The following is a 24,540-nucleotide window of genomic DNA, read 5'->3' on the forward strand; positions in this document are numbered from 1 at the left end:
TGGCTTGTGCCTTGAATTTATTCCTAATCACTTTCTCTCAGTGGTAACTTGATAAGCCAGTTCCTATCCTTCACTCAGTTTTCTTTTTCTTCTGGAAATGGAGAGATGTTGCCTCCTGCTGGCTGATATGGTGAACTGCAGCATGCCAAGCATAAGGAATTGCTTTGAAGAGGCCAGGGTTGCTTCACAGTCCACTGACCAGCCCTCCCTCTGGGCCCCGAACCTGTAAGATTAGTGGGAAATGGAGCTTGGTTTGCTGTATAGAATGTTAAACTGATGCCAGGGTTGAACATTTGTCTGTCACCATGAAACAAATAGACAGTAGCTTGAAAATTCCAAGTTCCACAAGGCTGGGTCTTCACTCAGTGCACAGGGTTCTAATAGGAAGGGAAAGGTGTTCGTAACTGATGGTCCCCAGTGTGTGAGGATGACTGGGGGACTAAGGGTCCTGTGGTCAGAGAATCTGTATGAGGTAGACAGGCCTTACAGGTGTGAGGGAAGCAGTCATGGAGTTGGGGGGCTCCTAGGGATCCTAGGCAGGGGCTTTACCACTGAACCACACCCGAGCCCCAATCCTCAGTGGAGGATTCAAGACAAGTACTCTGCCAGAGAACTCATTCCCAGCCCACCACTGGGGGATTGTAGACAAGTGTTAAGTTGCTGAGCCATGCCCCAGTTCCTTTCATGGAGATTCTAGATAAGCACTCTACAGAAATGTTAAGATGTAAAAAGAAACCCACCCAAGATCACCCTACAGTGTGTAGAAGTCCAGCAGTTGATCTCAGGAGCCAGTCAAGGGCAGCTTGAGGGGAGAGTGACCACACTGCCTATCGCCCCATACAGCCACAGCCCAGTCTGACCCTTTCTTTCAATTATAGAAGCCTCAAACTTTGAGATGACTATAGAGAAGATGTCCCAGAGTTAGGAGAGAAAGGGAAGAGAGATGGCCCCATTCTCTAGTCACAGACTGGATTCTGATTCCCAGGAGAGTGTAGTGGCTCCTTTCCAGATATCTTTTCCCAGGGCAACTGTAAGTATCATGACCTCTCTGAGCGTGTTCTGACTCCTTAGTGGTGAGCACAGGTCTCTGATCCTTTAAGTGGGACTGTGGTGACTAAAGAATTAGAAAAGCTGAGTAAGCTGACTGGCCATGTGCTCAGTCATCCACAGTTGTTTTCATAACCCCTTTACCCCATAGCAGTTCTCTCGGCCTGTCACTCACCACCAGTAGCTGAGACTGATGGCACACACCTTTAATCCCAGCACTTGGGAGTCTGTGGTAAGAGAATATGTGAGCTTGAGGCCATCCCAAGACTATATATTTAATTTCAGGCCATCCTGGGCTAGGTTGATGCCCTAGCTCAAAGAAGGGGGACAGAATAGTAATAGAAAGGATGTGGAAGTTGCTGTCTTGACTGTGGGCCATGAGCCCAAGTGGAAGTGAGGCAGGGCCTAGGATGGTGTGTTCATCCAGAGATAGGGCCACATCATGGTCTCGACTGTAAACATCAGGGCGGTACAGAGAGACATGTCTGCTCTCTATTCCTAGCCTTTCCCAGCCTCCTGAGAGTCTCACTCCTAAGTTTGTCCTTAAACATGATTGGGAAGACTGTGAAGTTGATGGGCCCTGGGGCCTTCCTTCATCGTGCCATACAACTGTTTTTTTTTTTTTTTTTTTTTTTTTTTTTAGTAAAAGGCGAAAGATTTGTTCGATCTGAAGAGGAACCAGAGTAACTGTTCATTTTTGACACGAATGCCACCTGCAGGAGGGATATGGGGCAAGAGTATAATGGGCCCAGAGGAACACTCAGCTCACAAGCCCATCAACCAGTGCCCTGCTTTCGTATGGACCCAGTCACCTCTTCCTGATCAGTGGTCTGCACATAGAAACAACTCCTCTCCGCCCCCATCCAAGTGTTTCCAGTTACTACATCATGACACAAGTGCAACAAAGGTGCCCTTCAGGTGCTCCTTGTCAATGAAGCCATCCCGATTCTGGTCCCTGATGGTGAAGGCCTGACAGACATGAGCCCTGAGCAGCCATGATCAACGAAGTCCAGATGGTCACACACACCTCCCCAAGGGTGTTCTCCTGACATCTGCTGCCCAAAGAACCTTAGTTCAGGCTTCTCCAATCCCCAGCTCTAAGGTCCACTCTTGGAGAGGTGCATGTAATTCAGCACGCTGGAAGCTCCACACTCAGCCCCTCATTTCGTGACCACACAAACCCAGAGAGGGAAGCTGACGCTGAGGGAGGGAAGGGCCTTGCTTGAGGTCACATGACAAACATTCACTCAGGTGTATGTAGAGGAGGCAGCAATCACATCTGCAGGCTCGGTGGCACGCCATGGTGGCCACAGAGAATGCTGCCAACTTGTGCAACCGCAGAGGTTTCCCTGAATGATTTTGTTTTTAAAATACTTTGTATACTTATTTGCAAGGGAGAAAGAAAATGAGCATGCCATGGTGCTCCCAGGCCTCTGGCGACTGGGAACAAACTCCAGGTACATATATTATGTGGTGTGTCTGGCTTTACAGGGAAACTGGATAATCAAACCCAGGCCATCAGGTTTTGCAAGGAAGCTCCTTAATTTCTGAGCCATCTCTCTAGTCCTCTGTGAATAATTTCCATGAGTTCTATTAATCCCCTCAAAGTTCCTCTCAACCTATTTAAACTCCTGGTTCTGAGACACATTGAACACTGAGAAGACACCAGAGCTGGCTCCACCTTCTCCTCTCTTCCAGGTTCTTCCAGATACCTGTAGGGGACCAGTTGTTCCATTCTCCAGAGGTCAGCAGACACCAGAGCCAGGCCTCAGGTCCCAGAGCATCACGAGGCTGGCTGACAACACCCATCCTCCTGATAGCCATATCAAAGCCTTGCTAGTTAGTCAGGACATTTCTCAACCCAGGCAAGAAGTCTGCAGAGTGTCTGGCATGCAGGGCTGGGTTCCTGCTGCAGGCCCAGTCATTTCACCCCAATCCAGGCCACTTTTCTCGGAGGCCCAGAATGGGCCCATTTCTAACCTTGGCGTTTGTGGGGGTTTTCTTTCCACCACTCCTGCCACCCTCTGCTCAGATGGCATCTGTCCTGTTCAGCTGTTAAGTTCCCAGACTGTTCTCAATATAATCTCTGGGCTCTTTTTTTTAATGCAAGATCCATCCCTCCACAGGATCTCGTGGCTACTCTTGCTGCCTTCCTGGATCCCCTACTTACCTTAAACCTGCTTTTAGCAGATTTCTCTCCCTCTCCCAACATATGCTCCTCTCACCCAAGGACTCTTTTCTTGTTAAGAATGTGATATGTGGGCTGGACAGATGGTTTACTGGTTAAGGTGCTTGCCTGAAAAGCCTGATGATCTGAATTTGTTTCCCCAGTACCCACCTAAAGCCAGATACGCAAAGAGGCTCATGTGTCTGGAGTTCCTTTATAGTGAATGGAGGCCCTGGCACGCATATTCTATTTCCTGGTCTCTTCTCTATATCTCTGTTTCCACTTGCAAATAAGTAAATAAAAATACTTTAAAAATGCGAAGCATGTGTGAATATAGATTTGTATATTCATGTGTGTGCAGCTGCATATGTGGTATGCAAGTATGCATGCACATGTGCACACAGGGTAGGGTGTAAAAGACAAATTTGCATATTATTCTCAGGTGCACCATCTATATTTGTTTGTTTGTTTGTTTGTTTTTATCAGTTTTGTACTCAGTGAATACAGTCAAGTTGGTACATTGTCAGCCTCCTTCCTGTCCTCTCCCCCACCCCGTCCCTCCTTGTTGAGGCATATGGGTCATGCATTGTGGGGTTAGCCCTCAGTTATGGGTAGGAGGAAATGTCTCTCTGTATCATGACCCAACATGTGGCTCTGACATTCTTTCTGCCCCCTCTTCCACAAATTTTCCCTGAGCCATGTTGGGCTCATTTTAGGTTTGCTTCAGTGATGAGGTCTTGGGAGTCTCTGTGTCTCTGAATATGTGATGTGGTAGGAGTTGATTGTTCTCTGTGTCAATCTCCTTCACTCTTGTGCTGGTACCAGGTTCACCAAGAAAACAGCACCCTTGCTTGTTTTGCCAATTATTCTTAGTTTTAGATGGGCCCCTTTTGAGGTATGATGGGTGGTTCTCTCCATAGGATCTACATCTACCTGAGAAAGAGAAGCAGATTCTCTGCCAGATAAATGGGATAACCATTGTTATTTTTTTTTTTAATAGAGAATTTAATAGGTGTAGGCCCTCTTGTAGCCCACGGTTGGTGGGAGCTTGATAATAGAGAGTGGGCTCATTTTTGGATCTGGTTCTGACTTGATTCCCAGCTCCAGCTATGGCTTCTGTTCCACTAGCGGATCAGTTAGCCAAATCAAGAGCAGTTTGTTTCTCCACATGGCTATGTGCCACTATTTCACTTGTGTGAGTATCACAACAGGTTATTTGCTGCTAAGTTGGTTAGACCATGAGTTGATTGTACAGATATTGGTCATTTTCCCCCAGTCGCCCATGTAGCACCTTCTGGCACTAGACTTGCTGACTATGTAGGGTCTGACTCTCTTCCAGCTTCCAGCCATGTCATTCTATGTTACATGTCAACTGCATATGGTGTCTTCAGTAGTAGGGTCTTACCACTAACTTTTGGTGGGTCATCAAGTGCTCTGATAGTAATCTGTCATTTTCTTAGGAAACCTTATAGGTGTCTGATCAAAAGCTCATTATGGAGGATAGACACCTGCTGGTAGTGGGAGTTACAGGTCAGTGGCCATGAAAAGAGAGAAGAAAAAGTTAAGTCATATAAAAGAGTTAGAGAGAGGCCAGGTGTAGTGGTGCATGCCTTTAATCCCAGCACTTGGGAGGTAGAGGTAAGAGGATTGCCATTAGTTCATGGCGACCCTGAGCCTACATAGTGAATGCCAGGTCAGCCTGAGACGCTACCTGGAAACCCCCCCGCCAAAAAAAAAAAAGAGAGAGAGAAGAGGGAGGAAGAAAGGGAGAGAGAGAGAGAGAGGGAGAGGGGGAGGGGGAGGGGGAGAGGGAGAGGGAGAGGGAGAGAGAGAAGGTGTAAACAATTAAAGTCAGTCTTCATCATACCCTCTCCAGTGTCTTGTGGCTCAGATGTTCCCTCTAAGGGCCTGGTGAAAGTTCAGCCATTTGGTGTGCCTTTTATGATGTAGAATTTTATGGTACCATTGATGTTTGGATCTAGATTTGTATCCCCCACCCTCTTCCATTCCCTCCCCTCCCTCTCTATCTACCCTATTGTCCATTCCTCGAGATTCTTGCTGGGCATGTAGGCATCTTGGATAGATTCAGGTTAGGTGCTGTAAATGAGGGAGACTGTGTATGCGGCGATTATCTTTCTATGATTGGTTAAGTTCACTGAGAATGATCTGTTCCAGATTTGACCATTTTTCTTCAAATTTCAATGTGGTGTTTTTTCTTACTGCTATATAGAATTCCATGGTGTAGATATACCACATCTTAGTTATCCATTCTTCTAGTGATGGATATCTGTGTTGATTCCAGCTCTTAGCTATTACATATTGAGCCACTACACATGGTTTAGCAAATTTCTCTGGACTGAGGCTTGGAGGTTTTAGGGTACATGCCCAGTAAGGAAATAACTGGATCAGATGGAGGATTTGAGAAAATGGAAAGACCTCCCATGCTCCTGGATAGGCAGAATTAACATTGTGAAAATGGTAATCCTACCAAAGGCAATATACAGATTTAATACAATTCTAATTAAAATCCCAACATTGTTCTTCACAGAGATAGAAAAAATGATCTCAGAACTCATATAGAAAGGCAGAAGGCCTTCAGATATCCTAGCATATCCTCAGCAAAAGAAATAACCTCTGGAGGCATCGTTATACCTGATCTAAAGCTATGTTACAAAGCCATAGTAATAAAAACAGCATGGTAACAGCATAAAAACAGAAGTATAGACCAAAGGAATAGAATTGAGGACCCAGACTTTGGGTCAGGCAACTATAGCTACTTGATATTTGACAAAGGCCCTAACAGTATAGACTGGAAAAAAGACAGCATCTTCAACAAATGGTGCTTGACAAACTGGATGACTATATGCAGGAAATCAAAACTTGGTCCACACACCTCACCATGCACAACATTCAAGTCCAAAAGGATCAAAGACCTCAATATAAATTGGGAAACTTGGTTTCTACTTTAAGAAAATATAGGAGGAACTTTCCATGATATAGGAATGGAAAAAGACTTCCTGAACAAAACTCCAGTAGCACAGGATCTTAAACAATCAGACAACCAATGGGATCACATGAAGGTGAAGAGTTTCTTCACAGACAAACATACAATAAGTAAAACCAATAGATTACCCACATAATGGGAGGAAATAAATTTGCTGAATATCCAACTGACAGAGGCCTAATTTCTCGAATCTACAAAGAACTCAAAAACCTAACCAATAAAAAGTGAAGCAACCTAGTCACAAAATGGGGCAAAGATATGCCAGGCGTGGTGGCGCACACCTTTAATCCCAGCACTTGGGAGGCAGAGGCAGGAGGATCGCCGTGAGTTCGAGGCCACCCTGAGATTGCATAGTGAATTCCAGATCATCCTGGGGCAGAGCGAGACCCTACCTTAAAAAAATTAAAAAAAAAACGGGACAAAGAACTGGACAGGCAGTTCACAGAGGATGAAATACAAATGACAAACACACTTAAGAAAATGTCCATCATCCCTGATCATCAGGGAAATGTAAATTAAAACAATTATGAGATTCTGCCTTACCCCAGTAAGTATATAGCAAACCTTTAAAAGTCAAATGAAAATAAATGCTGGCGAGGATGTAGAGAAGTAGGAACCCTCATCCATTGTTGGTGGGAATGTAAGATGGTACAACCATCTACATTTTTTGAGATAGGGTCTCTCAATAGCCTGGGACTCACCAAATAGGATAGACTGGCTGGACAGTCATCCCCAGAGGCCTGTTTTTTCCTCTTTGGTGCTAGGATTACAAGCCTGTACCACCACAACTGGCATTTTTGTATGAGTTCTGGGGCTCAAACTCAGGCTGTTATGCTTAAAAGGGAAATGTTTTACCCAATGAGCTATTACTCCACTCCCAAAGAATGTTTTTTTGAGACAAGGTCTTGCTATACATACATAGCCCATGCTGGCTTTGAATTGATGATCCTCCTGCCTCTGCTTGTGGACTGCTGGGATGACAGGGGCGTGTCACTGTACCTATCACCTCAGCTCCCCAGGCCCTCCTCCTGAAGGGGCCTTCCTAGATCTCTGGCCACTTCCTAGTCTTGGACCATCACTGCCATTGCCCATACCCCACTGCCCATCATTCTTCTACATGTCTGCCCCTGGATTTAGAGACCTCAAGGGCGAGATCCATTGTGCTCCATCCCTGAGTGGACTGAGCTCTGAGCTGGGCTCACCTCACATTTTCAAGCAGCTGCTCAGAATCCAGGTTTCTCCTCTACCACCCATGAAACTGTGCCTCCCATACCTCTAGCTCGATTTCTTGTTTTGTAGATGTTTCTTACAAAACATCTTGGTGTCCAGGAGCCCCTCTCCTCCACACCATACTGGACAGTCACCAAATCCATTGTCTGTACACCCCACTGGGGGACTTTTTCCAATAAATCATTATTCCGGCCCATAGCCTAAGGAGAGTGAGGCCCCAAATTGGCCCTCGATGTCAGAAGAGGAATGTCTGGGAACAGTGCCCTCATCCCAGCCAACAATACCCTCCCTAGCCAAGCCTATCTAGTTTCCCCAGTTTCTCACCTCCATCTAAGCACCTGCGTGGCCTTCCCAGTCCCTTCTCCTCCCCTTCACTTCTCAGACTCCTGGGCCTGGCAGGAGCAGCAGTGCTGTGGTGCTTTGTCTCTGTTAATCCTTTGAAAGAGGGCTCGCATGTGGCCAGGGGTGTGATATTAGGATGCTGTAAAATCTCTGTACTATCTATAAATCTCTTCAGATGTCATAAAGGAGGAACTTCCCTGTGGAGTTTATCTCTCAAAATTACATATATATTTCCCACAGGTTAATAATGAAAGGATCCCTCTGTCAGTGAGCTAGTCTACCTGTCCTCAGGCCAGCTTTCTGCCTCCTCACTCCCAACATACACACCCTTCCCTATGCTCTCCACTCCAGTCTTTCACATCTGTCTCTTGCCTTCCCTTGTTCCAGAATTTTGCAAGGGTGGAAGGCCATATCTTGGTACTGAATGCACAGAGAGACATGGGATGGAGTCTGGGTTAGGCCTCTGTGTTCCCAGCAAGCCAGAGATAAAGGAAGGGAAGGGAAGTGGGAAGGAAGGAAGGAAATGGGGGGAAGGAGAAAAGAAGGAAGGAAGGAAAACGTGGGAAAAGGAGGGGAAGAATTAGAAGAGAGGGAGAAAAGGGGAAAGGGAGATAAATAGAAGGGAAGAATGGCAAAAAGACATCGAAATTGAGGGAATGGAAAGAAGGAAGGAAGGAAGGGAGGGAGAAGAATGGAAGGACGAAAAGAAGTAAGGAAGAAAGAACTTGAGAAATATGAGGGGCACAGGGAGGCGAAGAATAGAGGGAAGAAAGAATGGAAGGAAGAGCCAGGCGTGGTGGCGCACGCCTTTAATCCCAGCACTCGGGAGGCAGAGGTAGGAGGATCGCCGTGAGTTCGAGGCCACCCTGAGACTCCATAGTGAATTCTAGGTCAGCCTGGGCCAGAGTGAGACCCTACCTCGGAAAAAAAAAAAAAGAATGGAAGGAAGGAAGGACCAAGGAAGCAGAGCACAGCTGTGGAACCCAACCCTGGGCAGTCAGTCCCAGTGGGTTGGCCATAGTACTGTCAGGAACGCACAGTGGGCCTTGTGGGATCTTCTGGCCAGGAGTCACACTATCACATGAGGCCTTCTCAAACCCCAGGTGTCCCCACATCTGCTCCTTGGGTAGGTGTGTGTGTGGGGGGTACAAGCTCTGTGATTTGCAGATTTTCTGGTCCATTACAGCTGCACTACAGGCACCAGGAACTCCTTCATCTGGTGTGAGTAGTTGCAGGAGCACACAAACTCTGATCTGCAAAGTCTCTGCTCCAAAATAACTGCACCCCACTCCCTTCTGCAAATCGCCTTCCCCTTGACATACGGATGGCTTTGTTCTCCCCCACATCATAGGCAGGTGGAAGGGCCATCATCACATCATCACCATGCTGTGGCTCAACCAGAGTGTCCTGAGGGAAACTGTAAACTTAAAGGCAGGCCACAGGAGCCATGCAGTGCTAGCAGCAGAGTTCATTTTCCCCATCCTCTATGTGCCAACGGGGCTGAGGAGTGCCCAGCTAGGGAGACCTCCCAGCAACAGACCTCCTAGGCCGGGCAGAGGGGCTATGTGGGCTCCCTGGATGGTGCTAGGAGGATCCAGGGCCTTCTGTGGCCAGCACCCAGCTCCAGCGCACTGCCCTGGAACATGCATCCACATACACACAGACCAAACATACGTGCCTCTCCCCACCAAAGAAAAACTGGCTGTGGTGCACTCCTGTACCCCCAGGGAAAGATGGAGGTATGATGATGGTCAAGAGTTCTGGGCATTTCTGGACTATAAAACACAAGAGCAAAAAAGGGAACAAAAGATAAAGGGTTGAAGGGAAGAAAAGAGGGAAGGAAGGAAGATGGAAGCAAGGAAGGAAATTGAAGGAGGAAGGGAGGAGAAGAAAGGAAGAAAGTGAAAAGGGGAAGGAAGACAATTGGGAAGAAGGAAGGAAGAAATGGATAAAAAGGGGGAAGGTTAAGAATGGAAGTAACAAAAGAGAGAAGCAGAAGAATGGAAGGAAGGAAGAAAGGAAAAAGAAAGGGAGGAGGAGAAGAGAAGGAATGAAAAAGAGGAAGGGGAGAAGAAAGGAAAGAAGGAGGGAGTAAGGAAAAGTAGTAAAAGCGGGGGAAGGGAGAAGAATGTCAGGGAGGAAGGAGGAAATAAGGAAGGAAAGAAGGAAGGGAGAAAAAAGATGAAAAGAGAAGGGGGAGGGGAGTGAGAGCGAGAGCGGGTGGGCAAATGCAAAACCGAGGTCTGAGCACAGTCAGTCCTCGTGGGTTGGCCATAGTGTTGTCAGGCACACACAGTGGGCCTTGTGGTGTCTTCTGGCCAGGAGTTGCACTATCACGTGAGTCTGCTCACGCCCCAGGAGTGCCTGCATCTGCTCTATGGGTAGTTGGCAGGCACAGGTTCTGTCAGCCGACGAGTTCCTGCTCCAGTGCAGCTGCAGCCCAGCTACCAGAAACCCTGCATCTGATCTTGGGCAGGTGGCGGTGGTGGGGGGAATGGGTGGCACAGGGTCCAGTGCAGCTGTACCCCACTCCCTTCTGCAAGGCAGTGCTTGGCTCTACCCAGGCCCCCGCCCCAAACCAGGGGAGGTGGAACAGCCCATGACATTAGAGTGCTACAGCTCAACCTGAGCTTTATGGAAATGGAAACAGGTGAGAGGTGCAAAAGGTGAGGAGGTAGCAGGAGAGCTTATTTTCCTGAGCCTCTACTGGCAATGTGGTGGTGGAGGCAACAGCCGTGGCGATCTGTGAGCGAGTGAGACCTCTAAGCATGAGATAGGAAGGTCAGGGCTGGCAGTGTTCTAGGATTACAGACATTGCTTTCATTTTCCATTTTTCATTTTTCTGTGGATGGGGACAGATTCTAATCTTAACCCAAAATGCTAAAATCTTTTTGTTTGTGAGAAACAGATATCCAACACTACTGTGATTAACAAAACTGGGAAGGTTCTAAGTTTAATAAGTTCACTATAATTTGAGAAAAGGTGTTCATATAAGGTGCTGTGGTGATAGGTAGGTAGAGAATGTTAGAGAACTCATTAGGCCTGTGAAGAAATGACAGTTTGTGAATGGCAGGCTGGTGTCAGGAAAATCCTTACACTTCATGAATGGAAGAATAGCTTAGGTACTTAATGGAAAGGAACAGCAGGGTATTCCAGGCACACCATGCCTAATCTGTTATTTGGATGAGACCGTCCGATTGAGTGGTTAATGTGATACTTAGGGGTGCTTGCAGGAATGTAGACGATGGCATTAAAGAGTGAAGTGATATGTGTCTTCTTGTGAATGAGCATGTGCATGCCACAGTGCATGCGGAGGTCTGAGGACAACCTCCGCTTTGCTTGACACAAGCTCTCTCTTGTCTTACTGGGTGTGCTGTGTTTGTTTGGCTGCTTCATGTGCACAATTCTACTGGCCTGCAGGCTTCTCAGTTCTCCTGGCTCCTCCTGATTGCCTTGGAGTGGGCATGCAGCTTGCATGTGCTGTTATGTGGATGGTGGGGAGTTGAACTGGAGCTGTTAAGCTTTCACAGAAGTGCCTTTGACCACCTCCCAGACCGCTCATTAACATTCTCTTATTTAAAACATGAAAAATAGCAGGGCGTGGTGGTACCTGCCTTTAATCCTAGCACTCAGAAGGCAGAGGTGGGAGGTTTACATCAGTTTGAGGCCAATTTGAGACTATATCATGAATTCCAGGTCAGCCTGGGTTACAGTGAGACCCTACTTAAAAAAAAAGTCATGATTAAAAACTGCTCACAAGACCCAATAGATCGATAGATGTTTCTTGAAAGAAGACATAAAACGAAGATGACAATTATCTCTATATTATGAATCTCCAGAAAATATCCCAAATGCAGTGACCTGGTCCTTTGCCCAGAGAAGAGTGTCATCAAGAAGAGAAGATAAATGTTGGTGTGGATGCAGAGACTAGGAAACTGTTACCTTTCCTTCTTAGAGCACTGCCAACCCACCCTGACCTCTAAACCTGTGGACATGTTGCTTGCATTCGTAATTCCTTTCTCAGCTTCTGCCAATCTAGGAAGACTCAGACCACCGCAGACTCAAAAGTTGCTCCACTTTTTTATTCCTCACCTTAACACCATATTTTTCACTTTAACAGAACTTATGAAAACCGAAATTATCACGTGCTTGTATTGCTTATTGTTTTACCATCTCACACAACTACATATGTAAAATGGTCAGAGACCATGTTTGTTTTCTTCCTTGGTTCTCCTTCTCTCAGAAGTGTCCATTCTGGAATCTAAATGCAGTAATATTTGTAAGACATATTTAAAATGAACCATGAAACTGTGAAAGCATAGTACTTCTCTGGAAAAGTTTCATTATAAAAGATATTTTAATCTTGATTTTTAACAACCACACTTGCCTATTTATTTATTTGGTAGTAAAGATAGAAAGGAAAGAGAGTGAGAGAAAGGGGGCAACAGAGATTCCAGCATCTGTAAGTGAATTCCACATGCATTCACCTTTTTGTGTGTCTAGCTTTTAAGCAGGTACTGAGGAACTGAACTTGGGTCATTAGGCTTTGCAGGCAAGCACTTTAGTTACTAAGCCATCTCTCCAGCCCTAATGTTAATTTTGGAAGGATGAGTAATGATTCTTAACCCACCTTCTCCATTCTGGACGTTGGTGCTGGGTTGGTTCTCCTCTGAAGTGTGGTGTGGTCATCATGGTGATGTGGAGGGAGAAGTAACCAGGTAGAGAAGCAGGGAGCCAAGCTTAGACTACCTGTTAAGGAGGGTCCATGCTCAGGGCTCTGTTGCATCTATCTCTTGAAGGTCTAATGCATAAGACATTCGTTTTGTGAAGGAAGTCTTTGTTTCATATTTTTGTCTCACCCCAATGATTGTTGACTTCAGAATCTTCTATTTTGTTTTTTTTTTTCCTACAACTTTCATCTATATCCATGATCTTGTGCTTCTGAAACTGGAATTTGATTCCCAATATATTTGTCATTTTCAGAGGCCATTGAGCGAAGAAAAATTCAAACTTAAACACGTATTCTATTGGGAGCTGGCAATTTGGGATAAGAATGTATTCTTTTCTTAGAGATATATTTCATGTATAGCCAACAGTAGATATAGGTGGGGAAAGAAAGGCAGTCATTTCATTTTTTTTTTTTTGTCAAGTAATCAGTCGTGACTCTCAGATTTATTGTGTTAATGAACCTATATGTCTTCATATGGACTCTTCTCCCTATGTGGTAAGGGTTTCATACAATTAAGGCCAATGACACTTGCATTCCTCTGAGTCTTTGTTTAGATTCTACCTAGATCAAAAATTAACACAGGACAAACCATGACCAGTGTATGTATAGATTCCTTTATATAAAACATACTTCTGTCTTGCCCTTATCAGTCTTATGTGAGGAGTTGGGTAGCCCAGCCCACACTGAGCCCTAAAATTCTTTCCCCCTCTGGCCTGTGGTCTATTGCCCATTCTATCAGATTGAGGCTAGGGCCTCTCTTTAGGTTGTTCTTTTGTGGCCACTTGGAATTGTTCAGCTCTTTCCCTGACATCATACCAAGATCACAGCATGAATCCAATTTCCATGTAGCCTCTGTCCTCACTGAACTGGTCTGGTATTACCAGCAAAATGGTACAGACCTTGTTGCTAGCATTGATCTCAAGAGAAATGAGCTAGCTTTAACCATTCAACAAATACTTTGTGATGTCGAGGATTGTTCTTTGCTATTTAATTAAGGATATGACACACAATGCTGTATGGATGTTGCCTGCAATGTGCATGCCATCCCCGAAACAAAGTCCTATCTGACTCAGAATGTCAAAGGGCAAAGAGAATGCTAAGTGCAATTGTATGGATGTGTAAAAGAACCTGAAACTCATGGGAAAATAGGTGCTGATTTTTTTATTTACTTATTTTTTAATCATGTGGTGCTGTCGATGGAACCTGTGGATGTCAAACCACAGTTGTCACCTCAAAGTGAGTGATCATGAGCCAAGTATGAACAATGATGGCCTAGGAACAGATATAGGTAATGTCAAATATGATGTTTCAACATGGTATAACTTTCAGAATTTTTTGTTTTGTTTCATTTATTTAGAACATTTTCTCTTTATTCATATATATTTTTATTTATTTGAGAGAAAGAATGAGGCAGAGGGAGAGAGAGAAAGGGCATGCCAGGGCCTCTAGCCACTGCATATGAACTCCAGATGCATGCTTCACCTTGTCCATCTGGCTTATGTGGGTCCTGGGAAATTGAACCAAGGAACTTTGACTTTGCAGGCAAGTACCTTAACTGCTAAGCCATCTCTCCAGCCCTTGTTTCATTTCTTTCTTTCTTTCTTTCTTTTTTTTTTTTTTTTTTTTGGTTTTTCGAGGTAGGGTCTCACTCTAGCCCAGGATTACCTGGAATTCACGATGTAGTCTCAGGGTGGACTCAAAGTCCTGGTGATCCTCCTACCTCTGCTTCCCGAGTGCTGGGATTAAAGGCATACGCCACCATGCCCTGCTTCAGCACATTTTTAATCCCAATACAGAAAGGCTAAAGTAGGAAAATTGCTGTGATTTTGAGGCTATCTTGGCTTACAGATTGAGTTATAGGTCAGCCAGGCTAGAGTGAGACCTGCCTTAAGAAATGAAACAAAGAGCCGGGCGTGGTGGTGCACGCCTTTAATCCCAGCACTCGGGAGGCAGAGGTAGGAGGATCGCCGTGAGTTCGAGGCCACCCTAAGACACCATCGTGAATTCCAGGTCAGCCTGGGCTAGAGTGATACCCTACTTTGAAAATCCAAATTAAAAAAAAAAAAGTGGAATCCTGTCTATCTGGCTCATGGAATTTTTATAGTAATAGAATAAGAAAGTTACAAATCTAGGCATTTTAAGTACATTCTTGGAAACATCAAGTAGGTGTTTTCAAAGCAGAGAAGTCTCTGCTAGAGGCCTGAGATGTTTTGTGATGCCATCCATAGCCTATGGGTTGGTGGAAGCTAAGATGTTTGTTTGAACATTCTAATAAGCATTTTACCTGATACTAATGCGAGTATTAGGCCAAGCAGTGAGGCGGGCTGTAAATACCTATTTATGAGACTTAAGGTCATGCCCCCAAAATTTGGTTACAAACCTGTAGCAAACCAGCTTTCTACTACCACAGACTTTCTAATCATTAAATCCACTATGTAAAATGTTCAACACAGACATAGTTTTTTTCCCCCCTTGAGACCTTGGGCACAAATCTAGAACCTCACACTTCCTAGGTAGACAAGGGAAGCTACCGAGCTACACCTCCAACCTAGAGATCCTATTTCAAAGGCTGAACTAGCAAAATGTGAATAGTGAGTGTGAACAAGGCCACAGAGAGGCATGTGCCAAACTGATAAGGGAGCTAAGAAGTGCTTCATAGTAATAACTCCGGTGGTCTGATAGGAATACACTAAAGAGGAGAGGGGGGCCTTTGCATAAAATAGAGAATACATGGGGAACAAATGGGAGATAGAGATGGGGAGGGGTCGTTTTCCAAGAATCAAACTGCACATACCAGCGTGTCAAGGGTACAAATGTTAAAAACTGTCCTGCACCAGGTACCAGCAGATGTGCCTTATGAGCACATGCATGTTCAACCCTGCCATTCAGTGGAAAGTACAGAGCTAGCATGTATGTTTCAGAGGCTTCAACATGTTACTGTCCTTTGAGTGCCTGGGTGTGGATAAAGTGATCTAGATGGAACGCAGACACAGAAGTGAGGGCACTAAACCTGGCTTGGTGGCACACACCTGAAACTCATTATTTGGTTAGAGGCATGAGATCAAATGTTCAACATAATCCTGGATATGTAGTAACTCAGGCCAGCCTGGATTATAGGAGACCCTATCTCAAAATCAAACAAAAAAGTCCCGTACACAGAACGGGTGTGTGGAGGGAGGACAGGGCCAGGGCAGCAGAGCTGAGGGTCTGCATAGCAGCCGTGCGCGCCCATGAGTGCTGCGCACACCCCTCTTCGCAGGCATGTGCTCATCTCTCTGGCCATTTGGACACTTCATTTTTCCCTCCTCCTCTTCAACTTTTATTTTCATTAATTTTTTGTTATTTCCATTTTGATGTTTTCATACAGGTTTATGATGTAGTTTTAGCTTATGCCAAGCAATTACATGGTCCTACCCCTCTCCACTTCTCATTAACATGCATCTTTGTTCCTGTTATCTCCCATCTTACTTTCATGCCTTTTTCTTTTATATACCCCATTGAGTTAAGTCAGGGTTTCTTGTATTATCACAGGTTGATGGTCTGTTGTTGGTACCTTATTTGGGGTGAGCAAACATTTTTTCAGGGCTGGAGAGATGGTTTACCAGTTAGTCCACTTGCCTGCAAAGTCAAAGGGCCTAGATTTGACTCTGCAGGACCCATGTAAGCCAGATGCACAAGGTGGTGCATGTGTTGAATTTGACTGCAGTGGCTGGAGGCCCTGGTGTACCCTTTCTCCTCCCCCCTTCCTCTCCATCTTTGTCTGTCTCTCTTCCCCTCAAATAAGAAAATAATTTGTTCACATCTGCCCAGGTGTTGATACAGTGATGTTCTGGATGGGCATGGAGATGTGCATATATTTACCAGACATTCCCAAGACTAAGGAGAAAAGGAGACCATTTCCTTGTCTTTCTTGCTGTGTAGCACTTGGTGCACACCTTTTCTGTGTCTTGTAGCTGTGCCCAGTGTGCATGTAGTAGTAATGTCAGAACACTGATGTTCTGTACACTCAGCAAGCCTTGTGCTGGTGGCCTACACACAGTATCTCTCCTGAAGGCAAAACATTTTCACTCTTTTGGAGCTAAATCTGACTGTCAGTGTTTATCCTGTTACTGGTTATCAAACCCAGAGTCTCTTGTATACTAAGCAGGAACTTTTGCACCAAATGACACCATCAGCTCTTTTTATTTTTACTTAGAAATGTGGCCTCATTGTGAACCAGACTCAGGATGCTCCTACCTCCGCCTCCTCTGCTGGAGTTATAGGAGTGCGCCACGATGCTCAGCTTTCTCGTGCACATGATGTGATACATGATGGTGGTCAGTCATTTAATGCGAGGTTTACAGTAGTTAATATGTGCTTCAGTTAATGTCATTGTGGTAATATAAACATAATATCAGACTTATCCTTTAAAGCATTTTTTTGTTTTTCGAGGTAGGGTTTTGCTCTAGCCCAGGCTGACCTGGGAGTCACTATGGAGTCTCAGGGTGGCCTTGGACTCACGGCAGTCCTCCTACCTCTGCCTCCCGAGTGCTGGGATTAAAGGCCTGCGCCACCACACCCGGCTCTTTAAAGCATTTTAAATAGAAACTTGTGTGACTTTAAATATGTAAACATCACAACCACCTATCTCCACAGCTTTTGTAGATTCCTAAACAGGAAGTCAAGGATCTCTACAATAAAAACATCAAAAGATTCAAGACATAAATTGCAGAAGACACTAGGAAATGGAAAGACATCCTTCCTATATTCTTGTTTTGGAAAAATCAATATTGTGAAAATGACAATCTTACCAAAAGCAATTTAAACATTTAATGCAATCCCCATCAAACTTCCAAAGTTATTGTTCACAGAAATAGAAAAACCAATCCTCAAATTCATATGGAAGCAAAAAAATAAAATAAAACAAAAAAAATCCCAACCAAACAAACCAAAAAAACCTCTTGAATATCTAAAGCAATTCTGAGCAATAAAAGTAAGGCACATGGTATCACCATACCTGATTTTAACTTATATTACAGAGCATTGGAAGAAAAACTGTTTTAACCTATATTATAGAGCATTGGAACAAAAACAGCATGGTAATGGCAAAGAAAATAATAATAAAAAATAAACCACCAGACATGAGGTCAATGGAATAGAATAGAGGACCAGATGTAATTCTAGGTAGCTATAGCCGCTTGATCTTTTTGATCTTTTTTTTTTTTTTTTTGGTTTTTCGAGGTAGGGTCTCACTCTGGCCCAGGCTGACCTGGAATTAACTCTGTAGTCTCAGGGTGGCCTTGAACTCACGGTGATCCTCCTACCTCTGCCTCCCGAGTGCTGGGATTAAAGGCGTGTGCCACCACGCCCGGCAAGCCACTTGATCTTTGATAAAATGCCAAAAATACTCATTGAATAAAAGGAGGCCTCTTTAACAAATTGTGTTTGGAAAACTGAATATGTATCTGTACAAGGAAGAAAACAGACCCTCCTCTCTCTCCATGCACAAGTACTAAGTCCAAATGGATCAAAGAACTTAATATCAGACCTGAAACTGCTAGAGAAAAAAGTAGGCGAAACCTTTCCGTGCCAAGATGGTTGTCAGGCTAGCAGTAAGAACAGTATTCATGTCACAGCTTATTCTGAAATTCCTTCTGGGCCCTGGAAAATCTAGTATAGGTTGAATGTCTCATGGTGAGCTACCTTCTTGTCTTGGTTCATCTTCATTTTCTCTGTCATCTGTAAAATAAAGCAGATACTCCAACCAAGAGCAAGAACAGCTTGAGTTAAAGGGGTATGCAAAGTTATTTGAGAGATTTTTGGTGTGTAAGCCCACTCTTCACTGGATAGCAGTGGGGGCTTCTATTTGAAATCTGACTTTCCTGACAATGGGATTCTGATGTGGTGTCAAGTCCAGGTGTAACTTCTTTCCCATTGAGTGGGCTTTATGTCCAGAGAACAGGTGATTACCCACATAAGCTGTGTGTCACTATGCACAAGTGTGTACTTCCTTTATAGCTGCAGGGTTTCCTGTTCACTCATGATGTTGGTGACTCGTCTTCCAGAGGTTCCTATAGTGATTTCCAGGCCTATGAGCGCTATCCAGAAGGGAGCTAGTTTCCCTTTCAGTTTCAGTATATTTCAATATTCCATTACTCCAGAATGCTTTGTTTTCAGAGTAAGGTCTTACATGTTAGCTTTGTCAAGTAACCAGGTGTTTTGCAGTAGAGTGCATTGATTTGGGGGCCTCATGTATTACCTTGTTTAAGAACTCATTGTGTGTCAGAACCCAATTCTGGGCCTGGTATTTACTGGCCAGAGTACCTATTTTTAGGATAAGCATTTTCCACCTTCATACTGTCCCCACTCCCACCTTATGGCTGGTTATATCTTGTAGAATATTAGCCAGAATGAGGGTTTCTGTGGACCTCATTCATGTTTTCTTACTTTTTTATGTAATTCCCCCCCCCAGCATACCTACCCCTGCAAGCCTCTCCCACCCCCAATAACCTTTCCTTCCCTAACCTATCAAGTAACTCCTACTTTCCTCTCTCCATATTTCTTCTCCCTCCTGGTCTCATTCTAGTTTGTTTTTCTGTTTATTTATTCCTTTAAGAGAGAGTCAGATAAATTGAGAAAAATAATGGGCATGCCAGGGCCTCTAGCTACTGCCAATCAACTCCAGACACATGCTTCACACTGTGCCTCTGGCTTTATATGGGTATTGGGGAATTGAACTCCAGTCCTTAGGCTTTGAAGGCTAGTGCCTCAAATGCTGAGCTGTATCTCCAGCCCACATTCTAGTTTCATGTCCACATTCCTTGAGGTCTTTCAACTCTGATCAGAATAATACAGCAAGCTGTACTTACCGCACTGCAAGCTGTCTCTTAGGCCTCAATTTCAAATTCATCCACATTCTTCCTGCCAAGCAGTTCCAAAAGGCCAAAGCCATACAGTCAGGTTTCTAGGACCAAAGACTTCATTCTCCATACTAACTTTACTATTGTAGTGAGGTACACATTACTGGCAGAAAACACCTGACAGAGGATGGACATCACCTCCTGATCTACATCAGGAATACAACAGCAACAGTAGAGTATATCAAACACTGGCAAGGGTAAACTGGCTATAATACCCATAAGCACATCCCCAACAATATACTAGCCACATGAGGTGCTCATTCCTCAGTTGCCATCAGCTGGGCCCATTACATTTAGAACGCCTAAATTTATGATGGACACTTGAATCAAAGCACTTCATTTTGTCAAGAGTTCTATAGTGGTATTGCTGGATGAAATGATGGACCTAAGTTTATCTTCTGCCAGGAGTCTCCACATTGAGTTTCTCAGTGGCTGTGTGAGTGTACAATCTCATAGTAGTTTGTGAGTTTGCAGCCTCACCAGAATTTGAATTTTTTTTTTTAATTAATGCCATCCTGTCTAGTGTGAGATAAAGTCTCAGCGGCTTTTTTGTTGTTGTTGTTGTTCTTTCGTGGTAGGGTCTCACCCTGGTCCAGGCTGACCTGGAATTCACTGTGGAGTCTCAGGGTGGCCTCGAACTCACAGCAATCCTCCTACTTCTGCCTACTGAGTGCTGGGATTAAAGGTGTGCACCACCATACCACCACAACCCAGCTTCAGAGATGTTTTGATGTTCTTTTCTCTGGTGACTAAAGAGGTTGAACATCTCATTAAGTTTGCAATGGCCATTTGTATTTCTTTTAGAATTCTCTGTTGTTCAATTCTGTACCTCATTTTTGATTGTGTTCATTGACTTTTTATTGTTTAGGTTTTGTGAGTTCTTTATAGGGTCAAAGTCCACAACTTTATTAAGAGTTTTTATCCCACTACTCATGTTAGGAATTGAACTCATAGACTTGTGTCTTCTGGGCAAGCAGAGTACCACAGTGTTATGCCACAATCCCTAACATATGCTTTTCCATTCAATTGTATTTTCCTTTAAAAAAATTTTTATTTTCTTATATCATTATAAGAAATTACAGGTAAGATATGTGCCTTCAGTCTTTTTTTGATGCTACAGCATATAAATCTCCTGCTTATTGAACAAGTATCTGCCAAGATACATATAGAAGTGTGAAGTCCTATTTGCTATTCCCTCTTTTGTAGTCTTTGGCTGAAGAGATATATCTTATTATAGGAGTTGGTATCATTTGAAGATGTAGCTGTGGACTTCACCCGGCAAGAGTGGCAGGACCTGGATGTTGTTCAGCGAAACCTCTACAGAAATGTGATGCTGGAGAACTACACCAACCTGATGTTCTTGGGTAAATTAAACTTCCGTGATTCTCTGAATAGCAATTACTTTCCCTTTGGTTGATAAGTATAGTTATCATTACTAATATTTAGTAAGGTTTTGATATTGTAATCTTAAACTGACATACTTAAAGGAACAAATCATACAAAACAGTATGGATTTATAGTACACACATATATAATGACCAGAATCTGTCAGATCAGGCAATACTTGTATGGGGAACACTTTAAAAAAACCTTGTAGCTATTTTGACATATTCATGTAAATGTTGCCGGATACATGTTAACTTACTAGTGTGTTATAGAATATAATTATTTCTTCTAAATACACCTACTTAATTCCCACATGCTTAGTCTATCCCTTTTCTTCTACTCACTTTTCACACTTTAATTACTTGTTTTATTTTCTACTTCTATTGTGTAAATTTGGACTTGTAAGTATAATGAGAATGTGCCGGATTTTGTTTTTGTATGTTTTTAAGTAGTGTTTATATCCCATGACTTTTCTGGGGACAAGTGATCATTCATTCACTTGTTAGTCCACAGGGGAAAAAAAGTAATAAATTCACCTTGATGAAAGTGTTTATTGGGATACTTAGAAATTAAAAGCTTCTATGATACACATTTGTATTGCTAAAAACCACCAAAGCCCTAACCTGTTTTTTGTCTGTTATCTGCACATTACAAACTAGAATGTCAAGTGAGAAATTTATGACATTGATTTCTGATTGTTGAGTGTTGATAGTCTATTTCCATTATCATAGACTATGTACCTCTGGTAGCATACTTAATTTTGTTGCTATAACTGTATTGAAAGTCTCTTGGAGGTCATTCGAGCTGCTTTGATTAAAATGATGACCGTTGGGCTGGAGAGATGGCTTAGCAGTTAAGCGCTTGCCTGTGAAGCCTAAGGACCCCGGTTCGAGGCTCGGTTCCCCAGGTCCCACGTTAGCCAGATGCACAAGGGGGCGCACGCATCTGGAGTTCATTTGCAGTGGCTGGAAGCCCTGGCTCGCCCATTCTCTCTCTCTCCCTCTATCTGTCTTTCTTTCTGTCTGTCACTCTCAAATAAATAAATAAAAAAATTGAACATAAAATATTAAAAAAAAATGATGACCATCATTTCGAAACTAGAAAAAAATAGCTATACTACTTTGCATAATGTCTTACAGTTATGTTCGTATCACCCTTTTAAATATATTTTCTTTTTTAAGATTTATTTTTCTTTTATTTATTTGTGTGTGAGAGAGAATGGGCATGCCATGTCCTCTAGCCACTGTAAACAAACCGCAAATATATGCTTCACCTTGTGCATCTAGCTTACATAGGACCTGGAGAACTGAACCTGATCCTTAGTCTTCGCAGGCAAGCACCTTAACTGTGAAGCCATCTCTCTGGCCCAATATATTTTCTTTTTATTTGAAGACTGGGTCTCAGTGTATCCAAGGTTTCTGGAATGCATTCTGTAGCCAAGGCTAGCCTCAAAATCTTAGTGATTCTCCTAACTCATGTTCCTGCATATTGGTGGTAAAGAATGTGCCATCACACCTGGCTCCATTTATCCTTAAAACCTTTTTTTCTACATAGCCATTTTACCTACAAACAAGGACATTTTTCTAGTGTCCCCTGTGATTTGTGTGGACTTTGTTTACTGCCCTTTTCATATATCCTAGGTGTGTGTTTGTGTGTGTGTGTGTGTGTAGTGGGCTGTGGTCATTCATGTACCTTACTACATGACCCACTTCCGATTATCTTCATGAGGATCAGACATGTGACATTTGTGTAGCGCTGTATATGGGTGGTTTGGGTCTGCAGGTTTTGCAAACAAGGAACTTTAACTGCTGAGCCATATATTGAGGAATTGTTTTGAAGATGTGAATAAAAATTTTGTAAAATTATTTTTAGGCAATTATGCATTTTATCATATGGATTCATTGATTTCTACATGCAAATTTTGTTATGGTGATGCTTACATTTCTACTTTGAGCAATATTTTATACCATTCATTTGTTTGCTTTTGTGTGTGCATGAAGAGTCTGTGTGTGTGTTTTTGTGTGCAGTGTTTACGTTGTGTGTCGACATGCATATGCTTTTACCAAGCCTTGTGCACTTTCCTTGCATGAAGAGTCTGTGTGTGTGTTTGTGTGCAGTGTTTATGTGGTGTGTTGACATGCATATGCCTTTATCAAGCCCTATGCACTTTCCTTGCTGCTGTTCAGTTACCTGTAGTGGCCAGAGTGGAACGTCAGAGGGCCTGCTCTATTGTTCTTCCATTTGACATTATTATTTTTAATATAAATGTAGTTATTATAATTATTTACTGAGGTGCTTTTATGGTATATCATTGGTAATCCCAATACTCTGCAGCAAAGTTTTAAGTGAATTGAATATCACTAGTAATTCTTGTAAATGAAAATACTTTATTAAAGGTGCTTGGTTATTCTTACACTATAATTTTCTTCCCATCATAAAGTTGGCTACAGTCTCGGAGCACTTAACTATGCAGCAGGTGCTGTGTTACGTACAGTATATGAGGTGCTCACTTAATATGCACAGTCACTTTATGCATAATCCATGCTCCCTATCTGCTTCTTATAGATGAGAAAACCAAGGCTTAGTAGATGTGTTACTTGCCCAATGCTGGGTCATTAGTTAGGTGTATTTTAAGTATACTTTAGTGTTGAGTTCTGCTTTGGTGCATATTGAGTATCCTCAGTGTATATCTATAACTGGGTTCTACCTAATAGCCTCTGCTGCTTTTTCATTTTTTTTAAGATATATTTTTATTTATTTATTAGAGACAGAAAGAATGAGTGTGCCAGGACTTCCAGCCACAGCAAACTAACTCCAGACACACGCACCACCATGTGACTCTGGCCTATTTGGGACCTGTAGAATCAAATATGGGTCCTTAGGCATTGCAAGCATGCAACTTAACTGCTAAGCCATCTCTCCAGCCCCCTCTTCAGTTTTTTTTAATCATAAAATTCTTGATTTGAAATTTGGGAAAATGTCTTACAGTCTTTAAGATCAACACAGCACCAACACATTGATTTTCATTAGATTATGATCTTGGTACTTATTTCTAGTATGATAGAGCAAGATAACTAATGTTGTTTTACTAATGAGTTTGCTCTACATTTTTATTTATGAGTTTATATACATATTGTTTGTTCTAAAATAGCTCAAAATACAAAGTATAAAAATATCTCCACGTAACATTTTTTATTCAGTTGAAACTGTGTAAATGCATCATGTGTTTGTATGATGATTTCCCTCCTCCCTCTCCCCCACTTCACTGAGTGCCACTCCTTAGTGGGATTGCTGTTGTTCACCATGGTTTTGTGGATTATAAGTTGTGAGAGCAGCAGTCAGTCATTGTGAGTGGGGGGTGGGCAATGCCTCTGGCTATTGTAGTCAACCCTGTGGCTTTTACATTCTTTCCACCCCCTATTCTGCAAAATTCCTTGAGCTTTGGTAGGTATATTTTAAGTATACTTTAGTGTTGAGCTTTCAGGAGCTTCTGGATTTCTGCTTTGGTGCATATTGAGTATCTTCAGTGTCTATCTACATTGCTCTGGTATAAATTGTCAGACTTGCCATGGAAGCAGAACTCATGCTCATCTCACCAGTTCCTCTGTGCTTTCACCTGGGTCCTAGCTGCTGTGCTATGAGTGCTTCATCTGACCCAAAGACAGCCATCTATTCTTGTTTTGTGGGTGGATTTTGGTTGTCCTCAGTCCTTGCTACTTTCTGAAAAATAAAACAA

At 43.2% G+C, this 24,540-nt stretch overlaps 2 protein-coding genes across 2 annotated transcripts in view; one reads left to right on the forward strand and one right to left on the reverse strand.

Annotated features, from left to right (window-relative positions):
• The window catches only part of LOC123456274 (zinc finger protein 585A-like), a 545,778-nt gene that overhangs the window by 328,699 nt on the left and 192,539 nt on the right, over positions 1–24,540 (reverse strand). The gene's annotated exons all lie outside the window — the stretch shown is intronic.
• Positions 1–24,540, forward strand: part of LOC123456288 (zinc finger protein 25-like) — a 36,178-nt gene that overhangs the window by 2,710 nt on the left and 8,928 nt on the right. The window contains exon 3 of the mRNA XM_045139085.1: positions 20,656–20,782. Coding sequence (XP_044995020.1) covers positions 20,656–20,782 — 127 coding nt within the window. The remainder of the gene's footprint in view (positions 1–20,655; positions 20,783–24,540) is intronic.

The sequence above is a fragment of the Jaculus jaculus genome, chromosome 20, assembly GCF_020740685.1.
Source record: "Jaculus jaculus isolate mJacJac1 chromosome 20, mJacJac1.mat.Y.cur, whole genome shotgun sequence".
Lineage (NCBI taxonomy): Eukaryota > Metazoa > Chordata > Mammalia > Rodentia > Dipodidae > Jaculus > Jaculus jaculus.